Source organism: Salvelinus namaycush, chromosome 16 (assembly GCF_016432855.1).
Source record: "Salvelinus namaycush isolate Seneca chromosome 16, SaNama_1.0, whole genome shotgun sequence".
Lineage (NCBI taxonomy): Eukaryota > Metazoa > Chordata > Actinopteri > Salmoniformes > Salmonidae > Salvelinus > Salvelinus namaycush.
The window spans coordinates 31,601,404-31,628,749 of NC_052322.1; the positions used below are offsets into that span (position 1 = coordinate 31,601,404).

At 42.8% G+C, this 27,346-nt stretch overlaps 1 protein-coding gene across 1 annotated transcript in view; it reads left to right on the forward strand.

The window, feature by feature from the left end:
- Positions 1-27,346, forward strand: part of LOC120061310 (cadherin-4-like) — a 540,424-nt gene that overhangs the window by 449,920 nt on the left and 63,158 nt on the right. Inside the window, exons 7-8 of the mRNA XM_039011027.1 lie at positions 13,023-13,167; positions 15,074-15,246. Of these exons, the coding sequence (XP_038866955.1) occupies positions 13,023-13,167; positions 15,074-15,246 (318 nt within the window). The remainder of the gene's footprint in view (positions 1-13,022; positions 13,168-15,073; positions 15,247-27,346) is intronic.

Genomic DNA, 27,346 nt, shown 5'->3' on the forward strand with positions numbered 1-27,346 from the left:
CAAAAAGCAGAAATAGAGTTAAAATTAATCACTAACCTTTGATGATCTTCATCAGATGACACTCATAGGACTTCATGTTACACAATACATGTATGTTTTGTTCGGTAAAGTTCATATTTATACTACTGTCTCACTTTGCCAAAAGCCAGAGAAAATGCAGCGCGCCAAATTCAAATAAAATAATATAAAAATCCAACTTTCATTAAATCACACATGAAAGATACCAAATCCAGCCAACATGTCAGAATTCAAATAGGCTTTTCGGCGAAAGCAAACAATGCTATTTTCTGAGGATAGCAACATTGTAAACAAAGAGAGAGAAGCATATTTCAACCCTGCAGGCGCGACACAAAACGCAGAAATAAAAATATAATTCATGCCTTACCTTTGACGAGCTTCTGTTGTTGGCACTCCAATATGTCCCATAAACATCACAAATGGTCCTTTTGTTCGATTAATTCTATCGATATATATCCAAAATTTCCATTTATTTGGCGCGTTTGGTCCAGAAAAACACTGGTTCCAACTTGCTCAAACGTGGCTACAAAATATCTCAAATGTTACCTGTAAACTTTGCCAACACATTTCAAACTACTTTTGTAATACAACTTTAGGTATTTTTTTACGTAAATAATCGATAAAATTGAAGACGGGATGATCTGTGTTCAATACAGGATTAAAACAAACTGTAGCATGCTTTCTGGTTACGCGCCTCAAACAAAAAGTACACTTCACTCGACTCTCGTTCTGAACAGGGCTACTTCTTCATTACACAAAGGAAAAACCCTCAACCAATTTCTCAAGACTGTTGACATCCAGTGGAAGCGGTAGGAACTGCAAGAAGGTCAATTAGAAATCTTGAATCCCAATGAAAATACATTGAAAAGAGAGTGACCTCAAAAAAAACAATCTCAATGGTTTGTCCTCGGGCTTCTGCCTGCTAAATAAGTTGTGTTATACTCACAGACATGGTTCAAACAGTTTTAGAAACTTCAGAGTGTTTTCTATCCAAATCTACTAATGATATGCATATCTTATCTTCTGGAGATGAGTAGCTGGCAGTTGAATTTGGGTGTGCTTTTCATCCAAACGTGAAAATGCTGCCCCCTATCCTAGAGAAGTTTTAAACAACGACACTAGAAAAGTTGGGAGGCCAGATCTTCCTTAACTCCAAAATAAGCATGCTTCAATTCATAGCAGGACATCCAATCAGTGCATCCAAGGGAAAAATACTTTTATAAAGGGTTCAGGGTTCTTGTGTTCTTTAAAGGCCCAGGGCAGTTAACAATGTGATTTTCATGTGTTTTATATATATTTCCACACTATGAGGTTGAAATAATATTTTAAAATTGTAAAAGGATGGTTTAATGCCCTTTTAGTGTAAGAGCTGAAAACTGCCTGATGTTTCATGCTGTTTAGGTGGGATGGAGTTTTGGCCTTCCATGGTGACATCACCATGAGGCAAATGAGTTAGTAAACCAATAAGACAGAGTTCCAAATAGGGATGGGTACCGAAACCCGGTATTAAATGGGCTCCGGGGCTAAGTTATGAAAGACCGGAGTATCGATATGCTCCGACGTTATCGGTTCTGCTTTCGGTACTGGATAAATTATCTTGCACATTTTATCTCACCAACCGTTTCTAACTTGTATCATGAGGTGGGCCTTTCTGGGTATAGATCGTGGCATCCCTCTCTCTCTCGTACACCCAGGTTCTGTTATCTCAGGTCATAAATTCCTGGAGGAGACTCTCTCCTCCTGGCCATGCAGTATATATAGAAAGAGAGTTTCACAGTAGAACAAAGGAACTTCTTCTACATCACAGAACTTGAGAACTGAACAATATCCATGTTTTGGAGAATGTGTAAACGGTCGGTGGGGAAGCCAGCTACGACCCGGTCTGTTTTGTTTCATGTTTGTGACCTCATGAAAGACAATACAGCCACATTACCATAACTCTTTTTATACAGGTGACTCTGTTATGAGGTTTGCGTCTAATTATTGTATAAAATTAATGAGTAAAGATTAAACTATTTGTGAAATGAAGTAACAGCAAATCGCCCAAACCTCCCCCACTTCTCCTTCACCCAAATCCAGATAGCTGATGTTCTGAAAGAGCTGCAAAATCTGGACCCCTACAAATCAGTCGGGCTAGACAATCTGGACCCTCTCTTTCTATAATTATCTGCCGAAATTGTTGCAACCCCTATTACTAGCCTGTTCAACCTCTCTTTCGTATCGTCTGAGACTCCCATAGATTGGAAAGCTGCCGCGGTCATCCCCCTCTTCAAAGGGGGACTCTAGACCCAAACTGCTACAGACCTATATCTATTCTACCCTGCCTTTCTAAGGTCTTTGAAAGCCAAGTTAACAAACAGATTACCGACCATTTCGAATCTCACCGTACCTTCTCCGGTATGCAATCTGGTTTCAGAGCTGGTCATGGGTGCACATCAGCCACGCTCAAGGTCCTAAACGATATCATAACCGCCATTGATAAAAGACATTACTGTGAAGCCGTATTCATCGACCTGGCTAAGGCTTTCGACTCTGTCAATCACAACATTCTTATTGGCAGACTCAACAGCCTTGGTTTCTCAAATGATTGCCTCGCTTGGTTCACCAACTACTTCTCCGATAGAGTTCAGTGTCAAATGTCAAATCGGAGGGCCTGTTGTCCGGACCTCTGGCAGTCTCTATGGGGGTGCCACAGGGTTCAATTCTCGGGCCGACTCTCTTCTCTGTATACATCAATGATGTCGCTCTCGCTACTGGTGATTCTTTGATCCACCTCTACGCAGACGACACCATTCTGTATACATCTGGCCCTTCTTTGGACACTGTGTTAACTAACCTCCAGATGAGCATCAATGCCATACAACTCTCCTTCCGTGGCCTCCAACTGCTCTTAAATGCAAGTAAAACTAAATGCATGCACTTCAACCGTTCGCTGCCCGCACCTGCCTGCCCATCCAACATCACTACTCTGGATGGTTCTGACTTAGAATATGTGGACAACTACAAATACCTAGGTTTCTGGTTAGACTGTAAACTCTCCTTACAGACTCACAATAAACATCTCCAATCCAAAATTAAATCTAGAATTGGTTTCCTATTTCACAACAAAGCATCCTTCACTCATGCTGCCAAACATTACCCTCGTAAAACTGACCATCCTACCGATCCTCGACTTCGGCGATGTCATTTACAAAATAGCCTCCAAAACTCTAGTCAACAAATTGGATGCAGTCTATCACAGTGCTATACGTTTTGTCACCAAAGCCCCATATACTACCCACCACTACGACCAGTATGCTCTCGTTGGCTGGCCCTCGCTTCATACTCGTCGTCAAACCCACTGGCTCCAGGTCATCTACAAGTCTCTGCTAGGTAAAGCCTCGCCTTATCTCAGCTCAATGGTCACCATAGCAGCACACACCCGTAGCACGCGTTCCAGCATGTATATCTCACTGGTCACCCCCAAAGCCAATTATTCCTTTGGCCGCCTCTCCTTCCAGTTCTCTGCTGCCAATGACTGAAACGAACTGCAAAAGTCTCTGAAGCTGGAGACTCTTAAACCGTTAATGTGAGAGAATTGTATTCCCTTTTAAAGTTGAACTAAGCCATTGGCCCGCCCCCATGAGCACAGACATGATCTGGCTCATGGGACAGCCCTTTTCTACTGTTACAAATAAAACCCTCTCCTGAAGAAATCTTCTTCAGACCACAAGTACCTCGATGGACACCGAGGGGGTAAAGGTTTGAGTAGAGACCATGCATACCTCGGTCAGCTGAGGGGGCAAAGGTTTGAGTAGAGACCATGCATACCTCGGTCAGCTGAGGGGGTAAAGGTTTGAGTAGAGACCATGCATACCTCGGTCAGCTGAGGGGGCAAAGGTTTGAGTAGAGACCATGCATACCTCGGTCAGCTGAGGGGGCAAAGGTTTGAGTAGAGACCATGCATACCTCGGTCAGCTGAGGGGGCAAAGGTTTGAGTAGAGACCATGCATACCTCGGTCAGCTGAGGGGGCAAAGGTTTGAATAGAGACCATGCATACCTCGGTCAGCTGAGGGGGCAAAGGTTTGAGTAGAGACCATGCATACCTCGGTCAGCTGAGGGGGCAAAGGTTTGAGTAGAGACCATGCATACCTCGGTCAGCTGAGGGGGCAAAGGTTTGAGTAGAGACCATGCATACCTCGGTCAGCTGAGGGGGCAAAGGTTTGAGTAGAGACCATGCATACCTCGGTCAGCTGAGGGGGCAAAGGTTTGAGTAGAGACCATGTATACCTCGGTCAGCTGAGTGGGCAAAGGTTTGAGTAGAGACCATGCATACCTCGGTCAGCTGAGGGGGCAAAGGTTTGAGTAGAGACCATGCATACCTCGGTCAGCTGAGGGGGCAAAGGTTTGAGTAGAGACCATGCATACCTCGGTCAGCTGAGGGGGCAAAGGTTTGAGTAGAGACCCCAAAAACCTCAGTATTAGCTAAGGTTGTAATGGTTGTTGAATTCCTAACCATACCACGTGGAGCATTGGCTACACGGCGGGAAATGTTTTAACTGTGAGACTATCGATCCCGACAGAATAAGAGCAAATCTTAGATACTAATTACTAGTCTGCAGCTAGATTATGTCAACCTGGGATGCGAAGACCAACAACCACCGAAACAGCTATTCTAATGAGAACATTTCTGAATGGTACTCTGAAGTACCCATTCTAACCACGAAAGACTTCAGGGAAGCAGAAAGAGAGACGCTCGGACGAACTCTCCGACAGAAAGACGGACGATTCCAACAGAGATCACGATGACACACTGAGCGTAAATATATATTGATTGTAATTATTCCCAAATGAGTGAGCGTTCATGTGCAAAGGATTAGCATTTCAATTAATATAATGATCAACTGTGTAGTGACTCCTTTTTGTCTTTCCCGCCCTTCTCAGTCCACACCCACTTCCCTTTGTCCACCAAGCCGTCATATCAGCTTAGCCCACTAGGGAACCCCCCCCTATCCTTTCCTTGTAACCATATCTACTGTTTGTTTGTTTATGCATTTCTGTGATTATTTAGTTAGTTAGTAAATAAATTATTAAGATAATTGGTGTATGGATGATTCATAGTAAAGGCTGGGTTCGTGCAGATAACCAACAATTTATGACGTTTGGAATGAGACTAACGTGAGGTAAAGAATAATTCATTAATTAGAAGACTTAATTGATCGGATATTAAAATATCTGAAGAGTTATATTAGGAAAATTATAACTTTGTAATCTGAAGATTTTCCTTGGTGCACCGACTTCCTGGTTAATTACATTTACATGATTAGTTTAATCACGTAATAATAATTACAGAGAATTGATTTGATAAAATAACAGTCTTCACTTTAATGATGCCAAATACACAACACTTGCAATAAGATGAAGACATTCGTCTATGAGGCATTTTCTCTATTCCCAATCCAGAAGAGATCTCTCTCGCGTAGAGCCTGTGTCTCTCACACGCTACAGCACACACACACACACCAGAAAGACCCTGCTCTTAATTCGTGACGATGGCGGAGAGAACTAAACGTTCAAAAGTGTGGTTAAACTTCACCAGAGTCGATGCTGACAATGCTCATTGCCACATGTGCAACAAGACTTTTGCTTGTAAGGGCGGAATCACGAGCAATCTGTCCAAACATCTATCGAAATTGCATCATGTACAGGCAGAGAAATGTAGAGTTTTTGACTGCCTAGCTCGTAGTTCATCTCTCGTTACCCTATCTATGTTAGGTATGTATGCTAGCAGCCTAGAACCCACACATGGTGTTAGCTAAATCATGCGAACATGCGTTCATGATCAAAGTAACCATTAGCCAGCTGATTGTTTAGCTATGGGTGCGTTCATAAATTCAATCACCCATTTAAAGATTTTGCTACTTTTTTGTTAAAGTTGCAGCTACAATGAACCAACCCACTCCTCCCTCTAATACCGCTGGTCCAAGCCAAAGACAAGCCTTAAGCCCCTTCACTCTGGCAGCTAGTGGGAGGATGACTGAGGAGAGGGTGAATGAGTGCCACCTAGCCGTGACCAAGTTCATAGTGAAAGGCCTACACCCCTTTGCAACAGTGAAGTCCAAGGGTTTTAGGTAACAGTCTGTCAGTATCAAATCAAATCAAAGTGTATTTGTCACGTACGCCGAATACAACAGGTGTAGACCTTACAGTGAAATGCTTACTTACAGGCTCTAACCAACAGTGCAATTTCTAAGTAAAAAAAAGGTATTTGGTGAACAATAGATAAGTAAAGAAATAAAAAACAACAGTAAAAAGACAGTGAAAAATAACAGTAGCGAGGCTATATAAAGTAGCGAGGCAATAACAGTATCGAGGCTATGTACAGGCATCGGTTAGTCAGGCTGATTGAGGTAGTATGTACATGTAGGTATGGTTAAAGTGACTATGCATATATGATAAACAGAGAGTAGCAGTAGCGTAAAAGAGGGGTTGGCGGGTGGCGGGTGGCGGGACACAATGCAGATAGTCCGAGTAGCCAATGTGTGGGGGCACCGGTTGGTCAGGCTAATTGAGGTAGTATGTACATGAATGTATAGTTAATGTGACTATGCATACAGTATATGATATGGTCCTAGACTTGGCACTCTGGTACCGCTTGCCATACGGTAGAAGAGAGAACAGTCTATGACTGGGGTGGCTGGGGTCTTTGACAATTTTTAGGGCCTTCCTCTGACATCGCCTGGTATAGAGGTCCTGGATGGCAGGCAGCTTAGTTTGTACTGGGCTACCCTCTGTAATGCCTTGCAGTCGGAGGCCGAGCAGTTGCCGTACCAGGCAGTGATGCAACCAGTCATGATGCTCTCGATGTTGCAGCTGTAGAACCTTTTGAGGATCTGAGGACCCATGACAAATCTTTTCAGTCTCTTGAGGGGGAATAGGCTTTGCCGTGCCCTCTTCACGACTGTCTTGGTGTGTTTGGACCATTCTAGTTTGTTGTTGATGTGGACACCAAGGAACTTGAAGCTCTCAACCTGCTCCACTACAGCCCCGTCGATGAGAATGGGGGCGAGCTCAGTCCTCCTTTTCCTGTAGTCCACAATCATCTCCTTAGTCTTTGTTACGTTGAGGGATAGGTTGTTATTCTGGCACCACCCAGCCAGGTCTCTGACCTCCTCCCTATCGGCTCTCTCGTTCATTGTCGGTGATCAGTCCTACCAGTATATATTGAGTTGTATTAATTTTTAGGATATAGTTGTATAAAGGGTTGTATGTTAGTCCCATCACTCCATAATACAAAACACAACAACACAATAATTCAATAATGATAATTCAACACAGGAAAACAATATTTTTTTTACTGTAGGGAGATTAGCAAGGCACTCAACCCCAAAAATACCCCTCCCTCCAGGAGATACCTTAATGACACATTAATTCCTACCTGGTATGGTGTAGAAAAGGCCAATGTGATCATTGAGCTGAAGGACGTGCCAAAGCTGGTCATCATTATCAGGCGGGTGGACCAGCCTCTGTCAGGACCACTATCTCACTGTTACAGTGCACTACACAAGCCAGGGCAGTGTAAAACAGAAGGTCCTCCACACCAGGACAGTGTACAAATCGCAAACTGGCGAAGTAGTGGTAGAGGAGATCTCAGACATTCTGGAAGAGTTTGAGTTAGAGCCAAGCAAGATTGTAGCTGTGACTGTTGATAATGCTGGCAATATGGCTGTTGCCATCAAGAGTCTACACATCCTAAAAATAGGATGCTTTGCGTATTCATTGAATCTGGCAGCGCAGAAAATCTACAAAATGACTTCCGTTGATAAATGGGCAGTCCGAATCAGAGCTGGTCGTGTGGTTCAAGAGATCCTCGATGTCCAAAATAGTCTTGAAGGAAAACCAGCAGCTCCTTGGTAAGAAAACCAGAAGGCTCCTTGGTACTATTAAAGTATTATTTTGAAATTCCCACATTTAACAATTTCATTAAATATTCAAGTGTGCGTTAATTAAATGTTTGTTGTTTTTTGTTGTTGTTTCGGGCCTTCTGCAACACTCACTCATCCTTGATGTCAAGACCAGATGGAACTCTATCTAACGATAGAGAGATTCATGGAGCAGTATCCAGCGATCCAAGCAGCAGCATTGGACCCACGTTCTGCGAAAATTAATGACCAAGGACAACCTGGATCGTCTGATGGACGAGGACTTCCATAAGGCTGAGGAGTTTGTCCAGCTCATGAGAATCCTCTATACATCCACACTGTGTATGTCATGTGAAAAGAATGCGACCTGTGGACAGATCATACCCATCCTCCAAAAACTGGAAGAGCACTTCACTGTGAAGCATGAAGATACAAATCAAATCAAATGTATTTATATAGCCCTTCGTACATCAGCTAATATCTCAAAGTGCTGTACAGAAACTCTTCTGGCTGTGCCGGGTGGAGATTATAACAGAACATGGACAAGATGTTCAAATGTTCATAAATGACCAGCATGGTCAAATAATAATAATCACAGTAGTTATCGAGGGTGTAGCAAGTCAGCACCTCAGGAGTAAATGTCAGTTGGCTTTTCATAGCCGATCATTAAGAGTATCTCTACCGCTCCTGCTGTCTCTAGAGAGTTGAAAACAGCAGGTCTGGGACAGGTAGCACGTCCGGTGGACAGGTCAGGGTTCCATAGCCGCAGGCAGAACTGTTGAAACAGGAACAGCAGCAAGGCCAGGTGGACTGGGGACAGCAAGGAGTCATCATGCCAGGTAGTCCTGACGCATGGTCCTAGGGCTCAGGTCCTCCGAGAGAGAGAAAGAAAGAGAGAAGGAGAGAATTAGAGAGAGCATACTTAAATTCACACAGGACACCGGATAAGAAAGGAGGAGTCCTCCAGATATAACAAACTGACCCTAGCCCCCCGACACATTAACTACTGCAGCATAAATACTGGAGGCTGAGACAGGAGGGGTCAGGAGACACTGTGGCCCCATCCGATGATACCCCCGGACAGGGCCAAACAGGAAGGATATAACCCCACCCACTTTGCCAAAGCACAGCCCCCACACCACTAGAGGGATATCTTCAACCACCAACTTACAATCCTGAGACAAGGCCGAGTATAGCCCACAAAGATCTCCGCCACGGCACAAACCAAGGGGGGGCGCCAACCCAGACAGGAAGATCACGTCAGTGACTCAACCCACTCAAGTGACGCACCCCTCCTAGGGACGGCATGAAAGAGCACCAGTAAGCCAGTGACTCAGCCCCTGTAATAGGGTTAGAGGCAGAGAATCCCAGTGGAGAGAGGGGAACCGGCCAGGCAGAGACAGCAAGGGCGGTTCGTTGCTCCAGAGCCTTTCCGTTCACCTTCACACTCCTGGGCCAGACTACACTCAATCATATGACCTACTGAAGAGATAAGTCTTCAGTAAAGACTTAAAGGTTGAGACCGAGTCTGCGTCTCTCACATGGGTAGGCAGACCATTCCATAAAAATGGAGATCGATAGGAGATAGCCCTGCCTCCAGCTGTTTGCTTAGAAATTCTAGGGACAATTAGGAGGCCTGCGTCTTGTGACCGTAGCGTACGTGTAGGTATGTACGGCAGGACCAACTCGGAAAGATAGGTAGGAGCAAGCCCATGTAACGCTTTGTAGGTTAACAGTAAAACCTTGAAATTAGCCCTTGTCTTAACAGGAAGCCAGTGTAGGGAAGCTAGCACTGGAGTAATATGATCACATTTTTTGGAGACAGTCCCTCCATTGAACAAAACAAGGAGTGCCTTGGAGGAGCTGTTCTCAGAGGAGGACAGGGAGTTGAGGTTGACGATCCAACAGGACACCTCGTCCCTCACCCTCAGCGAGCGTGTTCACCTAGAGGTTGAGCTCTACAAAGGCCTGCCTCCCATCCCCATGGCTGAAGATCCTGTGATGTGGTGGTGGGAGAAGAGAGCTACTCTGCCCCTCCTCACAAACATTGCAACAAGCTACCCTTGTGCTCAAGCCTCCTCCACCTCTAGCGAGAGGGTATTTTTGACTGCAGGGAACACAATAAGCCAGGAGAGGTCCCGACTTCTTTTGCAGGAAAATATTGTTTATTTAATTTGTTTTACATTTCCATCATCACAACATTAGTCTATAATAGTGATTTGTTCAAAACATTCCTGTTTCTTTTGCTGTAAATAATTGTTTATTTTATTTATTTTACATTTACAAAAATAAAGCAATGTTAATTCTGTTCTTAATTGATTCCTGATTCCTAGTGGTCCATGATTTAGATGCACTATTGTAAAGTGGTTGTTCCACTGGATATCATAAGGTGAATGCACCAATTTGTAAGTCGCTCTGGATAAGAGCGTCTGCTAAATGACTTAAATGTAATGTAAATGTTAATTAGTTTTGTTTTTTTTCGTAAAAAATAACAAAAAGAACCGATAAGAATACCGTTAAAGTACCGGATCGATAAGCAGTATCGGTAAGAGTAGTAATACCGTTAAAATCTTAACGATACCCATCCCTAGTTCCAAATCTATCTGCCAATAACAGCATATTTTCAGTTTTCCACTCCCAGACAGCAACATTCTTGATTGAGAAATTGCCTTTGCTAAGAAGCTATTTTGGTTTCTTTTTGACCATTTTAATGTAAAACTATCACAGTAAGGTACTTTACTGTTACCCAGAAATGATTTGATATTGAGATAATAAAAACGGCTGCAGTGGACCTTTAAACACGGCTTGTAATCTCTGACTAGCGGTGTTATTGAATGAGGGTGTCGGCGCCGCGTAGCGCAGCGCTGGGAGAGAGATAAAGCTTTGTGGGCTCCCAGACTGCGGTTTAGCAGGGAGTGATGGCAGTGTGCGGATATTGGGTGCAGGGCCAGATCAGACAATGCAGGGGAAAAAGAAAAGTCAAATTAACCTTTGGGAGACCCGGTGATGCAATTTTTGTGAGGTACAGAGAGGAGAGGGGAGGGAAATGTAGAGAGATTGGAGAGGATGTTCACCTGCCTTAGAGAAAGGAAGTGGATGGTGCGTCCTCCTTCTGTCACAAGGCCACAACACTCCTGGCAAGAGGGTAAGAAGGTTTTTAATAGATAGTTGTCATGGCGATACCCCGGCTGACACCCTCTCACTGTCCGATCAGAATCACATAATAGAAAGGTTCTGCTGCTACAAATTGTAACCATACATTCCTCCCCTTCTCCCTTCTCCTCTCTTCACTTTTCTTTCCCTCCTCCTTTTATTTTACTTTTCCCTTGCCTCCACTTTCCTCCATTTATCTCTTTCCCTCCTCCCTTCCTTTCCTCCTCTCCTCCTCTCCTCCCCTGTTCTCTCTTTTGAAGCTTATACCCTGAGAATCAGATAGGTTGGTGGAAGGTCTTACTACATCCACTCATGTGTCTTGTTGATAGTCATCTCAGACATTCTAACAGGCTACATATTTGCCTGTTGCAGTGGAATGTTGATGTCATCCTGATTCCTAGTGGTCCATCTCAAACGGCGAATTGTTCCTAAACCTTTGTCGTTTCACGCAGTCTACAGGGACAAAGTTGAATAAATCTTTGTCGATGATATAAAGCATGCTAGTAAGGTCAAATAGTGAAATATAACACCTTGATTTTAAAGAGAGATCAGTGTGACCCTCTCCCTGGGTGCAGTAAAAACAGAGCACAGATGTTTATTAAATCTTAACATATCCTCTACGGCTAACCAAGGTATATTACCAGCATTTGTCTCCTGCAGTGTTCTTTATCAAAACATTTTTCTTTCAGATGTCTGGGGAGAGAAAGGATATCTGGACAGGCTTTCCTGTCTGTATAGATTTTGATATTAATTATATGTCCAAACTATGTGTGAAATCCTACCGCTGCTGTTGCTCTAGGATAGGATACAGTCGAGCAGCAGTTCACATTGACTCACTGTGTTTGTGATGTGGGCTATAAGATTAAGAGATTTTGGGATTCCCTTTCAAATAAACCAACCACAGAATGTTGGACTGAGATCCAAGAAGACTAGGAGAAGAAGTAAACAAAATAATAGATCATATTTTGAAGGGAAGCCAGCTCTTTAAAACGAGGGAATTTTGTTGTTTGTTACTTTCAAGAAACTAGTCCTGAGAATTAGGTATTGGAGATTCTGGACCAATTTTGTAGTGTGCATTTTAACACCAATAAACCCATATTTTTTTCTGAAAATCTAGCTAGCTAGACTCCCTTACCCGTATACATGGATGAACGCTTCTCCCTCTCTGTCACGGATGCCATGGTTGCCCTTAGTTTGAAGATGTCATCCAGACAGGCGTTTTACAGATTTCTGTGTTCTCTTTTCGAGTCCCTCCGCATTTGCAATCAAATGCCGGACTTTTCCCCACCTCCTTAGCTATCACACTCTGCTTCCTCCAGAAAGTGGAGAGCATTAACAACACTTGCGGAGTTCTTTGTGGTATCTTTCAAAAAAGCCACTTTAGAAAGGATTACCTACACGTACTAAGCAGCTCATGTTATAGACAGAAGCGCGCTACATGGCAGACCAATCCGAACTATTATCTCAGTCAATCATGGCTAGCAGGAAGGTTCCTCACTTTTTCTGTGGCTAAACCAACTGGGCTCGTAATTTAACAATTTCATTGGTATTTACAGATGGCAGACAAGTTTGTTTTTAAGGCAAATTAAAGTTCACGTGTTCCAGAAGGCATTTCTGCCCAATAAACACATTTTGATAAACATTTAAAAATTACGTTAAAGTGCTGCTCCTGTGAAGTAGTGACGCGTGACATCCGCCTCGTTTCCTGAAACGAGTCACATATATTATTGGTGCTTGGTACCCATTCGGCTGTGCAGTTATGAAATGCAACGTTGATTATTTCTCTCTGGTCCTGTTGTTTTTCTCAAATATGCCCTAATGCAGTGCATAGCATTGGTTACCACACTGCATATCAACCATATCATGTTACTGATGTTGAGTTTGTTAATGGCAGCATAATTGACCCTCTATCTTTATCTCTCTCTCTCACTCTCTCTCACCCTCTCCAGCTTCGTGCCCATGCAGTGAACATGAATGGTGAGCGAGTGGAGAGCCCCATAGACCTGTACATCTATGTCATAGACATGAACGACAACCGGCCTGAGTTCAAGAACCAGGTCTACAATGGCTCTGTCGACGAGGGCTCCAAGCCAGGTAAACACAGGGATGGATGGAACATTGTCTCTTTCTCACTGATATGGACAGAACAAAGTTCCTACATAAATCACACTGTAGAGAATAGTGAGTTTTACAGCAGTCTTTGCACATTACTTTGCTGTTCTGCGTGAGAAAAATGGAGCCCGTAGAGAATACCATTCGGAGCGTTTGTGTTGTGTTTTTTTATAGATTGATTCAGTTTCACATTCCACTTGATTTAGCCCAGAGGCATTTGCTCAGATGGAGAGCTTCAGTCCTGCAGTGTGCTCATTTAGCTAGCTCTACTGTTGGCTGCATGGCCATAAAGCTGTGGATGGTGTGGCTGGAGATGATACGGCGATTAAATTTACCACGCTTTAGCTGCAGCTCCACTGACTCATTTGATTTATTCCCTCACAGTGGAGAGAAAGGCTGATGAGCCAAGTCGTATTGCACTAGAGGTGATCTGAAATCTGAAGAGGTGTCCAGGTGCACTTTCATTTTCTCACTAACTCTCTCTTTTGTTCTCCTTTTTCAACCTGAAGCGATTTTAATACAAACTCCACCACCCCAACACAGACACACACACACACGCACATGCACAAGCACAAGCACACACACACACGCACACATCACCGATCCTTGGCAGTAGCATGCGTGACATTCAGCCGAACAATAATCATAAAAAAAATAGTTTTGGTATTAAGAGCTCCAGTGGTTTCAATGGGAAGCCAATTACAGAGTTGAATTAGTTTTCTTATTAAAGACTCATTTAGGCCCCTAATCCTGTCAGGCACAGAGTAGACGCCCATACAAAGGGTCCACATTAAGCCCCCTAAGAACACCCCGTAATGAAATTACCCAGGCAACGGGTGACACAGTGTGATTCTCCAGAGATAGAGAGAGATAGAGGGAGAGAGAGAGAGAGATGGGTGAAAGATTGATAGTCTCCCTAGTTGGAACCAAATTCAAAGCCGCTCTCTGTCTGTCCTTTATCCCTCACTCTGTTCCTCTGCTCTTTCTTCCTTTCCTTTCTCTCTGAGTCCTTTGGAATCTCTTCTCGGCCCCATTGACAAATGTTCCTTTGAAATGTAATGGAGTTTGAAATGGTGGCTCGGCTGGAATTATCTCTGGACGAAGCTTGTCACTGGGATGATATTACTATTTCTGATAATAAAAATTGGATGGAAATTACTGGTGGAGAGGAGAGGAGGCAGATGGAGAGAGAGAGGGAAAGAGAGAGAGAGAGAGAGAGAGAGAGAGAGAGCGAGAGAGAGAGAGACAGAGAGAGAGAGAGAGAGAGAGAGAGAGAGAGAGAGAGAGAGAGAGAGAGAGAGAGAGAGAGAGAGAGAGAGAGAGAGAGAGAGAGAGAGAGAGAGAGGGGGGGGGGGGGGGGGGGGGCAGGGAGAGGGGGAGGGACTGAGAAATTATAAAGGAGCAGATACTGGGACAGAGAGAGAGAGGAGTGTAAACAGGGACAGAGAGATAAAGAGAGAGAGTGAGAGATCAGTGTGTGCATGAATGTACAGTACCAGTCAAAAGTTTTTCTTTATTTTGACTATTTTTACACTGTAGAATAATAGTGAAGACATCCGAACTATGAATGAACACATATGGAATCATTTAGTGACCCATTTTTTTTAAAAACTATTTATATTTGAGATTCTTCGGAGTAGCCACCCTTTGCCTTGATGACAGCTTTGCACACTCTTGGCATTCCCTCAACCAACTTTTCCAACATTCTTGAAGGAGTTCCCACATATGCTGAGCACTTGTTGGCTGCTTTTCCTTCACTCTGCGGTTTAAAAATTAAGAAAAACTCGTGAATAAGTAGGAGGGTCCAAACTTTTGACTGGTACTTTGTGCTTGTGTACCTGTCCCTGTGTATATATGCCTCATCTGACTGTTGCCTCCTCTTCCTCAGGTACGTTTGTGATGCACCTGGCAGCCTTCGATCATGATGACAACACCACGGCCAATGGGATGGTGCGCTACCGGATCCTTTCCCAGACGCCACACAGCCCCATCCCCAACATGTTCACCATCAACAGCGAGACCGGAGACATTGTCACCGTGGCAGCAGGCCTCGACCGCGAGGTCAGTAACCCTGGTAAAGCTGGTGGGATGTGTTCTCACTCAAAAGTAGGGCCCAGAGATTTTGCTGTTAAGGTCAGAAGAACTCCTGGCCCTCCACATAATGAATGAGGATAATGTAATGTGAAAGTCAAGGTTCATTTCACATAGTGTGTTTGTGTTGTGGTAACAGCAGTGCTGGAACTGCCTCTGGGAACAACCTGGTCTCAGACCATTTCATATTATTTTGTATGTAAATCCAAGACACTCGATTTAGTATGAAACAGTATATACAGTTGAAGTCGGAAGTTTACATGCACTTAGGTTGGAGTCATTAACTTCTCTAGGGTAAGGGGCAGCATTCGGAATTTTGGATGAAATGCATGCCCAAATTAAACTGCCAGCTACTCATCCCCAGAAGATAAGATATGCATATCATTAGTAGATTTGGATAGAAAACACTCTGAAGTTTCTAAAATGGTTTGAATCATGTCTGTGAGTATAACAGAACTTATTTAGCAGGCGAAACCCCGAGGACAAACCATTCAGATATTATAACTTTTTTGAGGTCACTCTCTTTTCAATACATTTTCATTGGGAATCCAGATTTCTAAGGGACCTTCTTGCAGTTCCTACCGCTTCCACTGGATGTCAACAGTCTTTAGAAATTGGTTGAGGTTATTCCTTTGTGTAATGAAGAAGTACAGCCATCTTGAACGAGGGTCACTCGAAGTGTCCTGTTTGTTAGAGGCGCATGACCAGAAAGCTAGCTACAGTTTGTTTTAATCCTGTATTGAACACAGATCGTCCCGTCTTCAATTTTATCGATTATTTACGTTGAAAAATACCTAAAGTTGTATTACAAAAGTAGTTTGACATTTTTTGGCAAATTTTACAGGTAACCTTTGAGATATTTTGTAGTCACGTTTCACAAGTTGGAACCAGTGTTTTTCTGGATCAAACGCGCCAAATAAATGGACTTTTTGGATATATATCGACGGAATTAATCGAACAAAAGGACCATTTGTGATGTTCATGGGACATATTGGAGTGCCAACAACAGAAGCTCGTCAAAGGTAAGGCATGAATTATGTTTTTATTTCTGCGTTTTGTGTCGCGCCTGCAGGGTTGAAATATGCTTCTCTCTCTTTGTTTACTATGGTGCTATCCTCATTTGCTTTAGCCGAAAAGCCTATTTGAATTCTGACATGTTGGCTGGATTCACAACCAGTGTAGCTTTAATTTGGTATCTATCTTTCATGTGTGATTTAATGAAAGTTTGATTTTTATAGTAATTTATTTGAATTTAGCGCCCTGCATTTTCTCTGGCTTTTGGCCAAGTGAGACAGTAGTGTCCCGCCTAAACTCAGATTTTTGGATATAAATATGAACTTTACCGAACAAAACATACATGTAGTGTGTAACATGAAGTCCTATGAGTGTCATCTGATCAAATCAAATCAAATGTATTTATATAGCCCTTCGTACATCAGCTGATATCTCAAAGTGCTGTACAGAAACCCAGCCTAAAACCCCAAACAGCAAGCAATGCAGGTGTAGAAGCACGGTGGCTAGGAAAAACTCCCTAGAAAGGCCAAAACCTAGGAAGAAACCTTGAGAGGAACCAGGCTATGAGGGGTGGCCAGTCCTCTTCTGGCTGTGCTGGGTGGAGATTATAACAGAACATGGCCAAGATGTTCAAATGTTCATAAATGACCAGCATGGTCAAATAATAATAATCACAGTAGTTATCGAGGGTGCAGCAAGTCAGAACCTCAGGAGTAAATGTCAGTTGGCTTTTTTAGCACGTCCGGTGAACAGGTCGGGGTTCCATAGCCGCAGGCAGAACAGTTGAAACTGGAGCAGCAGCAAGGCCAGGTGGACTGGGGACAGCAAGGAGTCATCATGCCAGGTAGTCCTGACGCATGGTCCTAGGGCTCAGGTCCTCCGAGAGAGAGAAAGAAAGAGAGAGAGAAGGAGAGAATTAGAGAGAGCATACTTAAATTCACACAGGACACCGGATAAGACAGGAGGAGTCCTCCAGATATAACAAACTGACCCTAGCCCCCCGACACATAAACTACTGCAGCATAAATACTGGAGGCTGAGACAGGAGGGGTCAGGAGACACTGTGGCCCCATCCGATGATACCCCCAGACAGGGCCAAACAGGAAGGATATAACCCCACCCACTTTGCCAAAGCACAGCCCCCACACCACTAGAGGGATATCTTCAACCACCAACTTACCATCCTGAGACAAGGCCGAGTATAGCCCACAAAGATCTCCGCCACGGCACAAACCAAGGGGGGGCGCCAACCCAGACAGGAAGATCACGTCAGTGACTCAACCCACTCAAGTGACGCACCCCTCCTAGGGACGGCATGAAAGAGCACCAGTAAGCCAGTGACTCAGCCCCTGTAATAGGGTTAGAGGCAGAGAATCCCAGTGGAGAGAGGGGAACCGGCCAGGCAGAGACAGCAAGGGCGGTTCGTTGCTCCAGAGCCTTTCCGTTCACCTTCACACTCCTGGGCCAGACTACTCTCAATCTTATGACCTAATGAAGAGATAAGTCTTCAGTAAAGACTTAAAGGTTGAGACCGAGTCTGCGTCTCTCACATGGGTAGGCAGACCAATCCATAAAAATGGAGATCTATAGGAGAAAGCCCTGCCTCCAGCTGTTTGCTTAGAAATTCTAGGGACAATTAGGAGGCCTGCGTCTTGTGACCGTAGCGTACGTGTAGGTATGTACGGCAGGACCAACTCGGAAAGATAGGTAGGAGCAAGCCCATGTAACGCTTTGTAGGTTAACAGTAAAACCTTGAAATTAGCCCTTGCCTTAACAGGAAGCCAGTGTAGGGAAGCTAGCACTGGAGTAATATGATCACATTTTTTGGTTCTAGTCAGGATTCTAGCAGCCGTATTTAGCACTAACTGAAGTTTATTTAGTGCTTTATCCGGGTAGCCGGAAAGTAGAGCATTGCAGTAGTCTAACCCAGAAGTAACAAAAGCATGGATACATTTTTCTGCATCATTTTTGGACAGAACATTTCTGATTTTTGCAATGTTACGTAGATGGAAAAAAGCTGTCCTTGAAACAGTCTTGATATGTTCGTCAAAAGAGAGATCAGGGTCCAGAGTAACGCCGAGGTCCTTCACAGTTTTATATGAGACGACTTTACAACCATCAAGATTAATTGTCAGATTCAACAGAAGATCTCTTTGTTTCTTGGGACCTAGAACAAGCATCTCTGTTTTGTCCGAGTTTAAAAGTAGAACGTTTTCAGCCATCCACTTCCTTATGTCTGAAACACAGGCTTCTAGCGAGGGCAATTTTGGGGCTTCACCATGTTTCGTTGAAATGTACAGCTGTGTGTCATCCGCATAGCAGTGAAAGTTAACATTATGTTTTCGAATGACATCCCCAAGAGGTAAAATATATAGTGAAAACAATAGTGGTCCTAAAACGGAACCTTGAGGAACACCGAAATGTACAGTTGATTTGTCAGAGGGCAAACCATTCACAGAGACAAACTGATATCTTTCCGACAGATAAGATCTAAACCAGGCCAGAACTTGTCCGTGTAGACCAATTTGGGTTTCCAATCTCTCCAAAAGAATGTGGTGATCGATGGTATCAAAGGCAGCACTAAGGTCTAGTAGCACAAGGACAGATGCAGAGCCTCGGTCTGACGCCATTAAAAGGTAATTTACCACCTTCACAAGTGCAGTCTCAGTGCTATGATGGGGTCTAAAACCAGACTGAAGCATTTCGTATACATTGTTTGTCTTCAGGAAGGCAGTGAGTTGCTGCGCAACAGCTTTTTCTAAAAATTTTGAGAGGAATGGAAGATTCGATATAGGCCGATAGTTTTTTATATTTTCTGGGTCATGGTTTGGCTTTTTCAAGAGAGGCTTTATTACTGCCACTTTTAGTGAGTTTGGTACACATCCGGTGGATAGAGAGCCGTTTATTATGTTCAACATAGGAGGGCCAAGCACAGGAAGCAGCTCTTTCAGTAGTTTAGTTGGAATAGGGTCCAGTATTCAGCTTGAAGATTTAGAGCCCATGATTATTTTCATCATTGTGTCAAGAGATAAAGTACTAAAACACTTGAGTGTCTCTCTTGATCCTAGGTCCTGGCAGAGTTGTGCAGACTCAGGACAGCTGAGCTTTGGAGGAATACGCAGATTTAAAGAGGAGTCCGTAATTTGCTTTCTAATGATCATGATCTTTTCCTCAAAGAAGTTCATGAATTTATTACTGCTGAAGTGAAAGCCATCCTCACTTGGGGAATGCTGCTTTTTAGTTAGCTTTGCGACAGTATCAAAAAGACATTTTGGATTGTTCTTATTTTCCTCAATTAACTTCTTCAGGCTGCAAGCCCGACACCGGGCTTAATATGACAACAGCCACTGCAAGTGCAGGGCGCGAAATTCAAAATCTATTTTTGTAAAATATTTAACTTTCACACATTAACAAGTCCAATACAGCATTTGAAAGATAAACATCTTGTCAATCCAGCCAACATGTCCGATTTTTTAAATGTTTTACAGAGAAAACACCACATATATTTATGTTAGCTCACCACCAAATAAAAAAGAGGACAGACATTTTTCACAGCACAAGTAGGATGAAGTAGCATGCACAAGCCAACCTAACTAACCTAAAACCAACCTAAATAACCTAGAAAAAACTACCTCAGATGACAGTCCTATAACATGTTACACAATAAATCTATGTTTTGTTCAAAAAAAATGCATATTTTAGCTATAAATCAGTTTTACATTACTGCTACCATCATAGCTACAGTAAGAAATCGCACGGGAGTAGCCAGAGAAAATACAGACACCAACGTCAACTACCTTATTACACATCAGAAAACATTTCAGAGAAATATATGGTGGATAGCTAATGAAAGACAAAGATCTTGTGAATACAGACAATATTTCCGATTTCTGAAGTGTTTTACAGCGAAAACACCACATATATTTATGTTAGCTCACCACCAAATACAAAAGACAGACAGACATTTTTCACAGCAACGGTAGCATGCAATTAGCATGCACAAAGCTAACCAAACTAACCTAGAACCAACCTAAATAACCTAGAACCAACCTAAATAACCTAGAAAAAACTACCTCAGATGACAGTCCTATAACATGTTACACAATAAATCTATGTTTTGTTCGAAAAAGTTGAATATTTTAGTTATAAATCAGTTTTACATTACTGCTACCATCTTAGCCACCATCATAGCTACAGTCAGAAATCGCACGGCAGTAGCCAGAGAAAACAGACACCAACGTCAACTACTAATTTCACATCAGAAAAGATTTCAGAAAAATATATGGTGGATAGCTAATGAAAGAGAAAGATCTTGTGAATACAGACAATATTTCCGATTTCTGAAGTGTTTTACAGCGAAAACACAATATATCGTTATATTAGCTTACTACAATAGCTAACACACAGCAGCATTGATTCTAGTCAAACGCTAGCGATAGCACAGTTCGACAGATATATGAAAAAGCATCCCAAATTGGGTCCTTATCTTTGTTGATTTTCCATCAGAATGTTCTCCAAAGGGTCCTTTGTTCAGAACCGTGTTCATTTGGACCTAGAACGAACGATGTCCCTGTTGAATTAGCATGACACACTGGCCATGCCGTGCTAACCTCTCCGTCTTGACAAAATTCTTGCGTCGCATCACGTCTAAAGTCCAGAATAAATTTCAATAATATAATTAAAGTATATTGAAAAAACATACTTTAGGATGATATTGTGACATGTATCAAAGAAAATCGAAGCTGGAGGTCATATTCACCTATAACGAGTGTTTTCCAGGAGCGCAGTCCAGTTCCTACTTCGCGCCCAGAAAAAAAAATTAAGTGCGCACTTATCACTCAAAGATGTTCTTTTCAGTCCCTGACAGAGATAATCAAGTCATTTTTTCTCTCACTTCCGCATGACAACCAGGGGAAGATGTGTGACGTGTTTGTACAGTCCTAAGTGCCAAGGCCTTTTATAGAGAGTATCTTGAAGAGAGACATAGCTTCTTGGAAATGTCACTTTTTACAGAAAATGGGCTGTAAAAAGAGTTATGTTTCACTTAGAGAAATAATTAAACCTGTTTTAGAAACTAGAAGGTGTTTTCTATCCAAAGGTAATAATAATATGCATATTGTACAAGCAAGAATTGAGTACGAGGCCGTTTGAAATGGCCACCTCTTTCCACTGCTGATACTCACTGCTGATTTTTGAGCCATAAGAGGTTAAGTTGGAAAAATAGGATGATCGAGCAGCAGTGAGGGCTCTTCGATACTGCACCGTACTGTCTTTCCAAGCTAGTCGGAAGACTTCCAGTTTGGTGTGGTGCCATTTCCGTTCCAATTTTCTGGAAGCTTGCTTCAGAGCTCGGGTATTTTCTGTATAGCAGGGAGCTAGTTTTTTTTTTTTTTTTTTGTCATTTAGCAGACGCTCTTATCCAGAGCGACTTACAGTAGAGTGCGTACATTTTATTACATTTTACATACTGAGACAAGGATATCCCTACCGGCCAAACCCTCCCTAACCCGGACGACGCTATGCCAATTGTGCGTCGCCCCACGGACCTCCCGGTTGCGGCCGGCTGCGACAGAGCCTGTCTTATGACAAATATTTTTAGTTTTTATGGGTTCGACTGCATCTAGGGCATTGCGCAAGGTTAAATTGAGTTCCTCAGTTAGGTGGTTAACTGATTTTTGTCCTCTGACGTCCTTGGGTCGGCAGAAGGAGTCTGGAAGGGCATCAAGGAATCTTTGTGTTGTCTGAGAATATATAGCACGACTTTTGATGCTCCTTGGTTGGGGTCTGAGCAGATTATTTGTTGCGATTGCAAACGTAATAAAATGGTGTTCCGATAGTCCAGGATTATGAGGAAAAACATTAAGATCTACAACATTTATTCCATGGGACAAAACTAGGTCCAGAGTATGACTGTGGCAGTGAGTAGGTCCAGAGACATGTTGGACAAAACCCACTGAGTCGATGATGGCTCCGAAAGCCTTTTGGAGTGGGTCTGTGGACTTTTCCATGTGAATATTAAAATCACCAAAAATGTGAATATTATCTGCTATGACTACAAGGTCCGATAATAATTCAGGGAACTCAGTGAGGAACGCTGTATATGGCCCAGGAGGCCTGTAAACAGTAGCTATAAAAAGTGATTGAGTAGGCTGCATAGATTTCATGACTAGAAGCTCAAAAGACGAAAACGTCATTTTTTTTTTGTAAATTGAAATTTGCTATCGTAAATGTTAGCAACACCTCCGCCTTTGCGGGATGCACGGGGGATATGGTCACTAGTGTAACCAGGAGGTGAGGCCTCATTTAACACAGTAAATTCATCAGGCTTTAGCCAGGTTTCAGTCAGGCCAATCACATCAAGATTATGATCAGTGATTAGTTCATTGACTATAACTGCCTTTGAAGTGAGGGATCTAACATTAAGTAGCCCTATTTTGAGATGTGAGGTATCACGATCTCTTTCAATAATGGCAGGAATGGACGAGGTCTTTATCCTAGTGAGATTGCTAAGGTGAACACCGCCATGTTTAGTTTTGCCCAACCTAGGTCGAGGCACAGACACAGTCTCAATGGGGATAGCTGAGCTGACTACACTGACTATGCTAGTGGCAGACTCCACTAAGCTGGCAGCTAACAGCTGCCTGCTGCCTGGCCTGCACCCTATTTCATTGTGGAGCTAGAGGAGTTAGAGCCCTGTCTATGTTGGTAGATAAGATGAGAGCACCCCTCCAGCTAGGATGGAGTCCGTCACTCCTCAGCAGGCCAGGCGTGGTCCTGTTTGTGGGTGAGTCCCAGAAAGAAGGCCAATTATCTACAAATTCTATCTTTTGGGAGGGGCAGAAAACAGTTTTCAACCAGCGATTGAGTTGTGAGACTCTGCTGTAGAGCTCATCACTCCCCCTAACTGGGAGGGGGCCAGAGACAATTACTCGATGCCGACACATCTTTCTAGCTGATTTACACGCTGAAGCTATGTTGCGCTTGGTGACCTCTGACTGTTTCATCCTAACATCGTTGGTGCTGACGTGGATAACAATATCTCTATACTCTCTACACGCGCCATTCTTCTCTGCAGATCCTCCCAAGCTCTGTCAGATTGGGTGGGGAGCGTTTCTGCACAGCTATTTTAAGATCTCTCTAGAGATGTTCGATCGGGTTCAAGTCTGGGCTCTGGCTTCTGTCTGGCCACTCTACCATAAAAGCCTGATTAGTGGAGTGCTGCAGAGATGGTTGTCCTTCTGGAAGGTTCTCCCATCACCACAGAGAAACTCTGGAGCTCTGTCGGGTGACCATCGGGTTCTTGGTCACCTCCCTGATTGCTCAGTTTGGCCGGGCAGCCAGCTCTAGGAAGAGTCTTGGTGGTTCCAAACTTCTTCCATTTAAGATGGATGGAGGCCACTGTGTTCTTGTGGACCTTCAATGCTGCAGAAATGTTTTGGTACCCTTCCCCAGATCTGTGCCTCAAAACAATCCTATCTCGGAGCTCTACAGACAATTCCTTCGACCTCATGGCTTGGTTTTTGCTCTGACATGCACTGTCAACTGTGGGACCTTATTTAGACAGGTGTGTGCCATTCCAATCAAGTTGTAGAAACATCTCAAGGATGATCAATGGGAACAAGATGCACCTGAGCTCAATTTTGAGTCTCATAGCAAAGGGTTTAAATACTTATGTAAGTAAGGTATTTCTGTTTTTATTTTTAATACATTCGCAAACATTTCTAAAACCCTGTTTTCGCTTTGTCATTACGGGGTATTGTGTGTAGATTGCTGAGGATTTTAATTTATTTAATCCATTTTAGAATAAAGCTGTAATGTAACAAAATGTGGAAAAAGTAAAGGGGTCTGAATACTTTCCGAAGGCACTATAGATTAGCCAAATAGTTTTACTTGAGCATAACCCCAAATCAAAGGACTTATTAGCCTACTCTGTTTATGATTTTGTTGTCATGGAGGTCTGATTGGCTCATTGCCTCAAGTTGAAAAATAAATGCTTTGAGCTTACCGAAAAGTGCTATTTGCATGTGAAAAATGTATGCTATAGGCCTATTGTTTTCATTTTTGTTGGTGACACTTATATTTAGATAATTTGCAGCTGTCTATGTAAAGTGTGCGAGTTTGAGGATATCTACGTCGTCCTATATGGAGAAAAAAAATGTATCAGCACAAATTAAATTGATCAATAAAATTCCCACTCATGGTCTACCTAAATTATACTTGTTTTTGACTGTATGGAACACAATACCACGGAGGAGTTTAGAAGGGAGCTCCTATACAGCTGTTGCAAGAGAGCATTTTTCACTGGCTGTGCACTGGTCGCAAAAACAATGATTGATAGGCATCTTAAACTTTTAAAATTTAACCGTTATTGGGTTAAAATATACATATACATTTGTGAACAGCCATCCACAACAACCACAATCTGTAAGGCCCAAATAGCTAAATGAGAGAGCAGCAGTGTGATTCACATCAATGCGCTATGTAGATATCAATAATAAGTGACATCCGTATCACCTGTAGGCTACACCACTGCTGTCGTCCTTACCTGCAAGCCTTTATTCAAGTTGGATAATCTTTGGATGCCAACAGCAGTCGCGACATTGGATGACATAGCTTGGACTTTAGCCTATAAAAGCCTATTCCTGCTTTAGAAAATATGATATCATACACTGCAGTTGAGGAACAATGGGAAAGTAAATCTGCTTTAAAACTTGATCAACTTGTAACCCCACTTTTGAGAAAATGGCCCGTGAATGTTTTGGTAAACCTACTGGAGAGCTCTTCTTTGTCTACACCTATTCAGCATCATTCACACCCATCTCTTTAAGGATTTGCTTGTGAGGCCATGTGCTAAACAGAGTGAGTAAGGTAGTGTAATAAACAACCAAAGATTTCAAGACTAAAAAGTAGTAGGATACAGAAGGTGTAAATGGCAGAGTGAAATGGTTACTTACATTTTGTTTAGACGTGTAGCTAGCTAGCTAGCTAGCTAAAGAATGAAGCATAATCCCAAACCATACTACCATGCACTATGCATGAATCTGCAGGTAGCTAAAGCTAACCAACTAATTTCAATGTTAGTTAGCTATAACTAGCAATGTAAATGGCTTTGTGAGAGACAAATAATATTACTACACAGATCATACACATAACATTGGCTAGCAAGCCAGCCAGCTAACGTTAGCTAGCTAGCTAGCAGTATGCTTTAACTTGCAATGAAAGCGACTTTCTGACAAAATTTGAAATGTAGAATATCGTAAAATGTAGCTAGACTTTTATCTGTACACATGGATTAACACTTCTCCCTCACTGTCATGAAGGCCATGGTTGCCCTTAGTTTGCAGATGTAATCCGGAGACTGTTGATCACTGTTTCCTCCCCATCACTGTCATCAGGTTCAATGAAAATGTTTTTACCTAAATCAGGGATTTCCTCGTCTATTAATTTTCAAACTCAGAGAGAGTCAGCATGGCACGATCGTCCTCCAGAAACTAGTCCATCACAACTTTTCCCCACTGATCTTTGTCGATAGCACCTGTTAAATTCAGGGCAGCAATGTTGAGAGTAGTAGCAACAATTTTGCAGTTCTTAATGATATCTTTCAAAAAAGCTGTGGTAGCAAGGATTATCTACACATATTGAGCAGCTCATGTTATAGACAGAAGCAAGCTACATGGCAGACCAATCAAACTTGTCATTGTCGTTATGAAAAAGTATAAACACAAAAATGACAGGCTGCCTGACATCAACAGCCTGGGGGACCAAAATAGCATAACTGGTGCATTTTAACACCAACAAACCCATATTTTTCTGTAAATGTAGCTAGCTAGACTCTTTTACCCGTATACATGGATGAACGCTTCTCCCTTTCTGTCAGGGATGCCTTAGTTTGAAGATATAATCCATACAAGTGTTTCATACAACAGCCTTCTGTGTTCTCTTTTAGACTCCTTCCACATTTGTAATCAAACACCTGAATTTTCTCCATCTATCATACTCTGCTTCCACCGGGCGTTCCACTGATTTCAAATCTCGGTCCTCCAGAAAGTGGAGAGCATTAGCAACACTTGTGCAGTTCTTCGTGGTATCTTTCAAAAAAGCCACTTTAGAAAGGATGACCTACTGTACACATACTAAGCAGCTCATGTTATAGACAGAAGCGTGCTAAATGGCAGTCCAATCCGAACCCATCTCTCGGCATGTGCAGCCCAACCATTATCTCAGCCAATCATGGCTAGCGGAAAGTTTTTCCATGGCTAAACCAACTAGACTCGTAATTTAACAATTGTATTCGTATTTACAGATGGCATACAAGTTTGCTATTAAGGCACATGAAAGTTTACATGTTCCCGAAGGCATTTCTGCCCCGCAAAAATGCCTCTCCTGTGAAGTAGTGACTTGTGACATACGCCTAGCTTCCTGGAACAGGTCACAATTATACCCAGCTCAGGGCTCCAGCTATGTATTTGGTTTGCTAACTTGCTAGCTAAGTGACTAGATGTCAAGATAAAGCTTCTTGGTTCCAGCAGAGACATTCAATCCCCTCCTTCATCAAGATCCCTGTTGACTAAATAGTTTTGTTTGTCAAATAAAAATAATACCTAGTAATACCATATACCCCGGGATGGTACAGAAATGGTGTTACGGTTTGACAATCTGGATACCGCCCAACCCTAGTGAGTGTGAGGGTGAGTGTGAGAGGGTGAGTGTGAGAGTGAGAGTGAGTGTGAGAGAGAGAGAGAGAGAGAGAGAGAGAGAGAGAGAGAGAGAGAGAGAGAGAGAGAGAGAGAGAGAGACCTATCAAACATACACAAACACACAGTGAAGTATAGAGAGAAGGAAGAGAATGAGAGGCAGAGGAAAGCATGGTTGGTCACAGAAAAGACTGAAGGAGGAAGAAAAGATGATGAGAGACATTGAAAAAGAAAATAAAGTAATGGAGGAATGAGTGATAATATAGTGATACAGAGAGGTAACAATATGGCAGACACACAAGGAAGGGAAGGAGGCAGGGAGGGAGGGATGGAGGGATAGAAAATAAGAGGTAAATTGATGG